Source organism: Mandrillus leucophaeus, unplaced genomic scaffold (genome assembly GCF_000951045.1).
Source record: "Mandrillus leucophaeus isolate KB7577 unplaced genomic scaffold, Mleu.le_1.0 Scaffold3, whole genome shotgun sequence".
In the NCBI taxonomy this organism is placed as follows: domain Eukaryota; kingdom Metazoa; phylum Chordata; class Mammalia; order Primates; family Cercopithecidae; genus Mandrillus; species Mandrillus leucophaeus.
The window spans coordinates 4643184-4654286 of record NW_012103142.1 but is presented as its reverse complement, the minus strand read 5'-3'; the positions used below and the strand labels follow the sequence as shown (position 1 = coordinate 4654286).

General features: G+C 45.1%; 1 protein-coding gene across 1 annotated transcript in view; it reads right to left on the bottom strand.

The window, feature by feature from the left end:
- Positions 1-606: 606 nt before the first annotated feature.
- RNF8 (ring finger protein 8, E3 ubiquitin protein ligase) overlaps positions 607-11103 on the bottom strand; it is a 33954-nt gene continuing 23457 nt past the window's right edge. The window contains exons 8-9 of the mRNA XM_011986893.1: positions 8433-8637; positions 607-1096 (exon numbers count right to left, since the gene is read on the bottom strand). Of these exons, the coding sequence (XP_011842283.1) occupies positions 1080-1096; positions 8433-8637 (222 nt within the window). The 3' untranslated portion in view covers positions 607-1079. The remainder of the gene's footprint in view (positions 1097-8432; positions 8638-11103) is intronic.

The window sequence follows — 11103 nt, the reverse complement described above, 5'->3', positions numbered from 1 at the left end:
TCTCTACAAAAAATACAAAAATTAGCTGGGTGTGATGGCATATGCCTGTAGTCCCAGTTACACGGAAGGTTGAGGTGGGAGGATGGTTTGAGTCTGGGAGGTGGAGGTTGCAGTGAGCTGAGATTACACCACTGTACTCCAGCTTGGGCAAGAGAGTCAGATCTTGTCTCAAAAATAAAAATAAAAATAAAAAATAAAGGAGAGGTAGAGCAAAGAGAGACTTTTAATTTAAAAGAAAAATAAAGAAAAAAGCACATCAAGTTGTCATAAAATCATTGCCTGTGTGTTTATGACGCAGGATAAAACAGATTTGGAAACATTCAAATGCCAGCTGAAGGAAAGGAGTTCTTCCCACCCCTGAAACAAGGTAAACAGTGACCCACCTCTGTAATAAAAAGGACACACGACAATCAGGGGGTTAACAGAGCTCGTCTGGTGTGGCCATGATCTGCGGCTTGGCCTCTTAGGCTGACATTCACTTGAAGTCTATCATCTGATATAGTCACTTTCTTGGTTGTAATCTATGAGCTGCCAGTGTTTACTTGTGAGACTGTCTGGGAGCAGGAAGGGAAGGAAGGTAAATACACCAAAGCCCAGCTGAGCAACTGACAGGTTTTACATTTTATTTCCAGGAAATGAGATAGTATTTTCACAAAGAAGAGGTAAGCCATCCTCTCAAAATAGACACCGCCTTTAGAGGCAGCCACGGGGTACACCCAACCTATCCAAAACAATTGTCAACGGAGGTGTTTCTGAGGTATCAAAACAGTAACAACAACAACAAACTAAAAAAACAAAAGAGAACTCAAATAACTCATTCGACATGTAGTGAGGCAGAGTCTATGAAGTACCCTAAAGCAGTCGGGTGCCGGGAATCCTGGTGGTGCTTCAGCCAATGATGGCAGCAGGGCTGGCCACCGTGGAAGGCAAGTGACTGAGGGCTTCCTAACTCAGTCTCTGTCCCACAAGACTTCTCAGTTGACCTTCAGAGCAGCGGAGTCACGGCTAGAGAGAATGCTCCAGACCATCTCAGGCTCCCATTGCCTGGCAGTCGTTCAAAGGCCCTTAGAGCATGGTCTTCAGAACAATCTCTTTGCTTTGGAGAAAAAGAAGAGAAATAAATAAATGAGGAGCTGGCATTTCCCTTCCCTGGACTCCCTGCTTCCAGCCTTGCCACTCTGTCTCTTCCTCACACAGCAGCCATAGCAAACTGAGAAAACAGAAGTCAGATCATGTTACTCTCACTCAAAGCCTGTTCCTCATTCCTCTCATAGTAACAGTTAAAGTCAAAGTCCTTTCTTTTTTTTTTTTTTTTTTTTTGAGACGGAGTCTCCCTCTGTCGCCCAGGCTGCAGTGCAGTGGCCAGATCTCAGCTCACTGCAAGCTCCGCCTCCCGGGTTCACGCCATTCTCCTGCCTCAGCCTCCCGAGTAGCTGGGACTACAGGCGCCTGCCGCCTCGCCCGGCTAGTTTTTTTTTTTGTATTTTTTAGTAGAGACGGGGTTTCACCGGGTTAGCCAGGATGGTCTCGATCTCCTGACCTCGTGATCTGCCCATCTCGGCCTCCCAAAGTGCTGGGATTACAGGCTTGAGCCACTGCGCCCGGCCGAGACCTATGGATTCTACCTCCTTAACTACCTCTTGAATCTATCCACTCTGGCCATCCCTGCTGCTACTTCTCTAGCCTAGCCACCATCATCGCTGGCCATGATTACTGCCTTTATTCTTGTTTCCAGAACCATGTAGTCTCTTCACTACAGCCAGACTAACCTATCCAGAAAAACACAAACATCAACAGTCAGATCTCCACTTAATATCTTCTGATAGTTTCCCCCTGCCCCTAGACTAACTCTGCAACATGTCTGTAACACCCTTCATGACCCAGTCCTGCCTACTTTTCCAGGCTAAATGCTCAATATTCTCTCCAGCACTCTGTACTTCTCTCAGCCCCTAAAAACCCCTTGCTTTTGCTTCTTGTCCTTCCACCTAAAAGATACACTCCATGTCCTTCACTGACTCAGGGAAGACTTTCCTTGACTCAGCACCCTTTATTTCTCATATTGTAGGATTTTAATATAAGGAGCCTAGGGCCTGCACTTAGAGCAAAAGTTCCATGAGGGGAGAGGTTGCACATGCCCTCTTTGCTTTTATCCCCAAGCACTTAGCATTTAGTAGGAGCTAAGAAAAAGGAAAGACCCAGGACTGGGCATGGTGGCTCATGCCTATAACCCCAGCACTGTGGGAAGCTGAGGGCTGATTCAATGAGCGCAGGAGTTTGAGACCAGCCCAGGCGACATAGTGAAACCCCATCTCTACAGAAAATACAAAAAATTAGCCAGGCATGGTAGTGCACACCTGTAGTCCCAGCTACTAGGGAGGCTGAGGTAGGAGGATGCTTGAGCCCAGGAGGTGGAGGTTTGCAGTAAGTAAGCTGAGATCATGCCACTGCACTCAGCCTGGGCGACAGGAAAAAAAAGGAAAGACCCAGAAGAAAGGAAGCAAGGAAGAGATTTTCTTTGGGGTTGGTTCTGGTTCAAGTTTAATGAGACAAGGGTAAAAGCAGTCCAAACTCTCCAGGGTACAGAAAGTAATTGAAGTAGAAGCCCTAGCCAGGAAAAGGAGCATGTCTGGTTATATCAAGAACCATAGCAGTAGGCAGTTGGACAGAATATATATCCAGCTGATGAGGTATAATCAGACACTCTCTATGATTAGTTCATAGAATATCAACTTATTTGAGCTTGCTCTAAAAATACTCAGTGTTCATCTAGGGTTAACCAAGAAACTCAAAGAAAAGTTGCTTTGGTTAATGATGCTACTCTATATTTGCACAGGTAGTCTCCTACAATAGACATTCCTGGAAGTAGGTATGAAAAATCATAAAATTACATGTTAGGAGGGAAGGAGGATCCATTTTTTAGAGGGCCAAAATAACTGTATTATCACTAAAAATCAAAAAAGGGCAGGAGAAAATTTTACTGTGGGAAATAGCAATGAACAATCTGAAGTGTCTCCTGCTAAACACCAGAGATGGCCAGAACTGCTCATGTTCCATCTCCAGGCCCTTTTCCCAGCCCTAGGCTGGTGGGCTGACAGCTGGGCTGCAGCCTCCAGCAGCAATGGGATCCCACCATGGCCAGCAAGCACTGATTTTCACTTTCAGTACAACATGGTGCAGGGCTCACTGGAGTCACTGACTCTCCTGCACTGGACTCTTCAGGGTGTATTTAAAGCTATCATAGCCCAGCAGTCAAAGTCAGCCCTGGATCTCTCAACCGGGGCATGCATGGTTCCCTCAAACTCAATCTTCCATACATTTAGGGTGCACTGAAAGATGATTAATAGCATCTAGGAAGGCCACTCTCCTAAACTGTGAAAACTTTTCTGGGTGCCCGCAAGACAGTAGTAGCTTTTGGTGAAAGGGAGAGGACACTCTACCACAGAGCACGAAGTCAGAGAACAGCCTTCTGACCTCCAGATGGAAGGACCATTTGGCAATCACAAGGATTACAGAGACAATAAGAATTCAAGGTTCTAGGACCTCCTGGGTTGCTACTCCATAAGGTCCAATTAATCCCACAGCAGACCTCTACTAAGTTTCATTAGGTGAATAGTTCCTATGATGCCCTTGTCATTTCAAACTGTGTATTCTGAGGTGTCAATAAGAGTGACAGGGGGAAAAAAAATTAGACCAGGCGCAGTGGCTCACACCTGTAATCCTGGCACTTTGGGAGGCTGAGGCAGGTGGATTGCTCGAGCTCAGGAGTTCGAGATCAGTCTGGGCAACATGGTGAAACCCTATCTCTACAAAAAATACAAAAAATTAGCTGGGTGTGGTGGCACGCACCTGTGGTCCCAGCTACTTGGGAGGCTGAGGTAAGAGGATTACCTGAGCCCGAAGGCCAAGGCTACAGTGAGCTGTGATCACGCCACTGCACGCCAGCCTTTTTCAAGAAAAACAAAACAAAACAAAAGGATGACAAAGGAAAGAAATTCAACAGAGGAAAAACCACACCTTGATGACAAGGAAGGATACTAGGACACAAAAGAAGAAGAGAAGGAAAAAAGAAGGGGGATGAATAGGGAAGTGGTGAGAGAGAAATTAAAAAGCTTCTAGTAACAAGTCTGATAATGTTCCATCCCATTACAATTTTGCAAAGCATACTTTTTCTTTTTTTTTTTTTTGTTTTGAGACGAAGTCTCGCTCTGTTGCCCAGGCTGGAGTGCAGTAGCGTGATTTTGGCTCACTGCAACCTCCGCCTCCCAGGTTCAAGCAATTCTCCTGCCTCAGCCTCCTGAGTAGCTGGGACTACAGGTGCCGCCACCACACCTGGCTAGTTTTTTGTATTTTTTTTAGTAGAGATGGGGTTTCACCGTGTTAGCCAGGATGGTCTCGATCTCCTGACCTCGTGATCTGGCTCCCCTCAGCCTCCCAAAGTGCTGGGATTACAGCCGTGAGCCACAGTGCCCAGCCTGCATACATTGTTTAAAGTAAAAAAATCTTAAGAGCCGGACGCGGTGGCTCACGCCTGTAATCCCAGCACTTTGAGAGGCAGAGGTGGGCGGATCACCTGAGGTCGGGAGTTCGAGACCAGCCTGACTAACATGGAGAAGCCCTATCTCTACTAAAAATACAAAATTAGCCAGGCGTGGTGGCGCATGTTTGTAATCCCAGCTACTTGGGAGGCTAAGGCAGAAGAACCGCTTGAACCCGGAAGGCGGAGGTTGTGGTGAGCTGAGATCGCGCCATTGCACTCCAGCCTGGGCAACAAGAGTGAAACTCCATCTCAAAAAAGAAAAAAAAAATCTTAAGAATACAGTGTTATATACTATTTGAGTACAAGCATGTGGACACTTCTGCCTCATCCTGACCTTGCCATGATCCATTTTCTCTTAGACAAACGCTGTCTTATACAAGGCAGGCAGAAATGCTGACTTCATGCAAATGACCCTGATTCTCCAGGGACAGAACTGAGTAGGTTACAACTACCTGCTAACAAGTACTCTCTCTGGAAGAGAGAGGATTACTGCTGCCACTCCCTCAAAAATCCCTTTAAAAGGCTGTCTTTCAGCAAAGGAGGATGGGCAATATCAGGGAAAGCCTTACAGGTGGGCTGACAGATACTCTTCAGAGCCTCGGTTTTGCCAGTTTCTCCTGTCCTATGTTGGGACCACCCCCTACTTAGCCTACAGGAAGCTAGCAAGAGATACAGACACCCCCAATCTCTGGAGGGGACTTTGTGTCACAGATTTACACAATAGTTCACAAACGACTCTCCCCACCTCAGCACATGTGAAGGCCATGGCACACTCTCACTAGTAGCCGCAATTCACTATTATAGTAGCAAGGGGCCAGGCGCAGTGGCTCACGCCTGTAATCCCAGCACTTTGAGAGGATGAGCGGGGCACATCACCTGAGGTTAGGAGTTGGAGACCAGCCTGACCAACATAGTAAAACCCCATCTCTACCAAAAATGCAAAAATTAGCTGGCTATGGTGGTGTACACCTGTAATCCCAGCTACCCAGGAGGCTGAGGGAGGAGAATCACTTAAACCCGGAAGGGGAAGGTTGCAGTAAGCCAAAATCGTGCCATTAAACTTCAGCCTTTCAGCCTGGGCAACAAGGCAAGACTCCATCTCAAAAAAAAAAAAAAAAAAAAAAAAAAAGTAGTAGCAAGGCAGCTAAGGAATGTAGTTTGAAAAAGCCCCTTGGTTAAAAATCACTGTTCTAAAAGACCAAGGAGATTTTATTTCTACATCGCTTGTTATTTTCTGAGTACAACCCAAAGAAACTGCTAGGAAAAGCAAAACATAAGAGTTTTAACACTCTTGTCAACCAACTAACATTGACTGAGAACGAAAGAAACAGGAGGGGAGCAGCTGACGTAAGACTGCTCTCTCACCTCACCAGCTTCAGAGGGAGATCATCTATAGGGGATTTCAAAAAAACTTTTCCATTCAGAAAAAGTCTCATGTCAATATTCCAGAGAGCCACAGTGACTCATGATACAGGACAGTCTGTTATCTGTCCTAGCTCCAGAGCATCCACCTCCAACTCAGGATCCAGCATCCTAACATTCCCATCCTCTTCCTCTCCTCTGGTCTCACACAAGAGATCAATGGCTAATCAGTCATGAGACTCTACTCCTCCCACTGACATATGAAACTTCAATAACCAGCCCAGGAGGCCTAGAAGTGAGGCTGCTCTTGGTGAAATCAGAATACAAGCATGTCTGCATGGGCAATCCTCTGCTGCCACAGGCAGGCAGGTCTCCTCTGAATTGATAAGAGCAATTCCTGCTCCAGGGCCTGCAGTGTTAGGACTCTGACAATTATAAGCTTGCCAATCCTAGTTCCCAGATCCTAAATTTGGTCCTTTTTAAAAATTCCCATGCAACAGGGATTAAACCAGCTTTCAATTGGCCCTGGAATATGGAAGGAAGGTTGGTATTTAAACCGAGAATTTTCTCTAAACCCAGTGAAGCTGTTGATAGCTCTGGCATGTCTTTCCCCAAATCAGGTCTCAGAAAACCTGTCTGTCTCTAGAGAAAACTTCAAAGCTGCATTCGGTGCGATAACTACAGAAACCAAGATGGGTGCCAGAACTGCTCCCAGCCAATGCATTTAACAGGGAAGCTGACTCATTTTACTGTGTAGCCCCCTAGTGTTACCAAAAAAGTGAGAGACACCCTCTTTAGCCTTTGGAGGGAAAAAGGGTATCTGTTATTACTCTGCAGAATTAACTCTGTGTAATAGAAGTCAGACGTAAACTTACACAGGGCCCAAGGCCCTTCTTTCCTTTTTTTTTTTTTTGAGATAGAATCTTGCTCTGTCATCCAGGCTGGAGTGCAGTGGTACAATCTCGGCTCACTGCAACCTCTGCCTCCCAGGTTCAAACGATTCTCTTGCCTCAGCCTCCCACGTAGCTGCGACTACTGGTGTGTGCCACCACACCCAGCTACTTTTTGTATTTTTAGTGGAGATGGGCTTCCACCATGTTGACCAGGCTGGTCTCGAACTCCTGACCTCATGATTCCCCAAAGTGCTGGGATTAGAGGTGTGAGCCACCGTGCCCATCCTTTTCTTTCCCTGATGTTTTGTGAAGCCATTTACCATGCTTAGATTGCAGGGAAGGAACTCAGGTGGTAGACTGGGCGAAGAAAGCCCACGGATGTCCCTAAGTCTGCCTCCAACCCCATCCCCCGACTCAGCAGACTTCAGTTCAAAGGCCACAACCTGATCTTGGCCAGATCTGGGTTCCCAGATCACTGCTCCTCTCAAAAAGGGAAAGAGGGAAGAAAAAACATTCGCAAAGCCTCCATAGATACTTTCTAAGCCTTGGCATCATGTGAATATTATGTCTCGTATGGGCCACACTGGGAACTGGGGCAGGGCAGGTCACTGCTTCTCATGCCTCTGTGTTTTGCTTGTGCTACTGTCTCCGCTTAGAAAGCTAACTGCCTAGGGAACCTTTAAGGCTCATTCAAATGTCATTTCCTTGATGAAGCTTTCTCCCATACCTGCACCTCCCCAGGCCAAATCAGATGTGTCCCCTCCTTTGAAGTTTCATAGCACCCTGATAAGGAACTCATCACACTATCTATTTGCCTTTCTATCTCCTCCGCCAGACTGTTCATGCTGTAAGGGATGAGATAATGTCTTATTTATCTTTTTCTCTTGAGGCCTAGTGTAGTATTCCTATAAATGCTTATGGAGTGATGGGAGGTGAAAAGGAAGAACAATGGGATTCTGCCAGAATCAAGTAGCTCTTAGAGGTGAAATTCTGTGGGGGCTTACATTTAGGCACAAAACCCAGTAGCATACAGCTGTTAGTAAAGTGGTAAAACTTCAGTTCCAAAGAGCCAACTTTCAAAGGCCGCTCTGCACTCCCACAGGTCAGAATGTATTCCTTGGGCATAACAGGCACAGACACATGTCCTGCTCCGCCTCTGTGACAAGCCTGTGGCCTCCATTCTGGCTGACCAACCGAGGGCCAGTTTCAAACCACAGCTGCTTGCAAGTCAGCATCAGATTCCTGGCCCCACTATCCTATTTATAACTCACTGTATACTCAAGGTTTTTTCAACACCTGGACAGCAACGGAAGTGTCTTGACAACAGCACCATCTAGTGATTGGTACAGCAAAACGTCTGACTGTGTGTGTTTTTTAAAATCACATCTTTATTTTACCCCCACAACCAAGGCACACATGCTTAGCCTCCCACTTCCCTGCTGCTCAAATAACAGTTGAGGTTAATTCTATCTCAACTCTTCCTCTCACACATTCTCTTTAACTCCTTTTACTCCTCCCCATTTATTCCACCTCTTCCCTAGTTCAAGAATTGTTTATCTGACTCTTTCCAAAAAAATTTGTTGAAGTTTGGAAGTAAATAAGTCCTTTCTTGAGGGGTAGGGATTCTCACACCCACTCACCTTTTCGTTCCCTAATGAGAACAATTCGTCGTTCTTTCACTTCTGAGCTCAGATTATTTACCATCTTATTAATGCAATTGTCCAGAACCAAAGAGTACGTTTTGGACTCAATGTCCTTCCGACAAATGGGGCATTCTATCTTCCGCTTCATCCATTCATTGATACAGTAGGAGCAGAAACTGTGGGCACAGTTCAAGGTGACAGCCTACAACAGGAATGTGAACACACATATCAGAACTTTCATGCTTACTTTCTCAGGATGCTTCTGATCTCAAAGTTAGGTCAGGAGTGAATTTCAAAGGCCAAATGGAAAATCAACCACAATCCCATCTTGAGGGCTTACAAAGAGTATCAGAATTTTGGGGTTGGGCCAGGCGTGATGGCTCATGCCTATAATCCTGGCACTCTGCAAGGCCGAGGTGGGTGGGTCACCTGAGGTCAGGAGTTCGAGACCAGCCTGGACAACATGGTAAAACCTTGTCTCTACTAAAAATATGAAAATTAGCCAGTCATGGTGGTACACACCTCTAATCTCAGCTACTCGGGTGGCTGAGGCACGAGAATTTCTTGAACCCAGGAGGTGGAGGTTGCAGTGAGACAAAAATCACGCCACTGCAGTATGGCCTGAGTGACAGAGGGAGACTCTGTCTTTAAAAAAAAAAAAAAAAAAAATCGTTCTTAGGGTTGGGAAATTTTAAGCTTTATGTTAGACAATTCTTTTATTTTCTCAAAGTTAAGGGATTTGTCTGTTTCAGTCCACCAACTCAGACCACGCTCCCAGTGTGGGCTGGCCACCTTGCAAACAAAATGTTACTGGATATGAGTAGGACTAATAAGTGTGTGAATGCTTACACCTGTAATCCTAGCACTTGGGGAGCTGAAGAAGGTGGACTGCTTGAGCCAGGAATTCAAGACCAGCCTGAGACATGGTGAAATCCCATTTCTACCAAAAAAAAAAAAAATAGCCGGGCATGGTGGCACAGTCTGTAGCCCCAGCTACTCAGGAGGCTGGGGTGGGAGGATCACTTCAGCCCGGGAACTAGAAACTGCAGTGAGCCATGACAGCGTCATTGCACTCTAGCGTGGGCGACAGAGTGAGACACTGCCTGGAAAAAACTAACAAACAAACAAAAACAAACAAAAACAAACAATAAATATTATTAGTTTCCACCAATCTGATGCTTTTGTAAAACAAATTTTTCAAAAAGAAAAACAAATTTATGTCTTGCTAATTAACATATGAAAGGGAACATATACTAAATTTTAAGTGTAGAGAATTATGACATCATCTCTAAAACTGAAAAAGTAAAATAATATAGAAGGCAACTAAAAATGCTGGGCAAAAAAAAGAAACTAAAAAAGTAAAAATATAATGGGTTTATTGACAATGCCTGAATATCTAAGTAAATGTGCCAATGAAGACAGAAAGCAAAAGGAAGCCTGTATTTGTGGGGCTCCTCTGAGTAATTCCTCTGGTCAATTTCTGCCAGAGCCCTTTTCACTCTGGAGAATACAAACCTTTCTCTTTGTTACTTTTGTTTATGTATATCTCCTAAGATACAAGGCTCTTGTATCTTATGCTCAAAAGTGCTCATTCCTGCTCTTAGGATAACAGTGCAAAATAACACTGATATTAAGTATTTTTCAAATGCCAAGTTGAGCACAGAAGCTAGGAAACATTGTGTTTATTACATAAGACAAGCTCTCATAAACAGTACTGAAAACCTATGTGATAAAAATGAAACATCTGAGGCTTACTGTATCCCAGCACTTTAGGAGGCTGAGGTGGGCAGATCACCTGAGGTCAGAGTTCGAGACCAGCCTGGCCAACATGATGAAATCCCATCTCTACTAAAAATATTAAAAAATTAGCCGGGCATGGTGGTGGGTGCCTGTAGTCCCAGCTACTCAGGAGGCTGAGGCAGGATCACTTGAATCCAGGAGATGGAGGTTGCAGTGAGCCAAGATCACACCACTGCAACCCAGCCTGGGTGACACAGTGAGACTCTGTCTCAAAAATAAACAAATAAATTAAATAAAACATATTTCTGAGACTGATTTTAAGAGGTAACCAGTAAAGTAGATAAGAAGGCATTCTGTAAACAAAACACAGGTCAAGTTGTTTATGTCTTATATGTCTCTGCGGATGCTCCAGGTTGGCTAACTCATCATTTATTTCAACCCGTTTCTTGTCTTCCTCTTCTAGAGTCCATAAGCCTTGTCAAAACAACACAGAGCTTCTCCAAAGTAGAGAATCAGATGACTAGAAATTATGGGGGAAGTTACGATCTGAAGTCTAAGTGGACCCACAGCAAAAGAAAAAGGTCTGCCTAGGAGAGATTTTTCAAGAGGCTAACAGACCCAACCTCCCTAAAGATCACCTGAGTAAAGAAAGCTGTGCATATATGCGCTATCCCTTTTTTTTTTTTTTTTTGAGACGGAGTCTCACTCTGTCACCCAGACTGGAGTGCAGTGGTGCGATATCACTTCACTGCAACCTCCGCCCCCTGGGTTCAAGCAATTCTCCTGCCTCAGCCTCCTGAGTAGCTGGGATTACAGGTACACATCACCATGCCCAGCTAATTTTTCTATTATTAATAAAGATGGAGTTTTGCCATGTTGATCAGGCTGATCTTGAACTCTTGACCTCAGGTGATCCGCCCACCTTGGC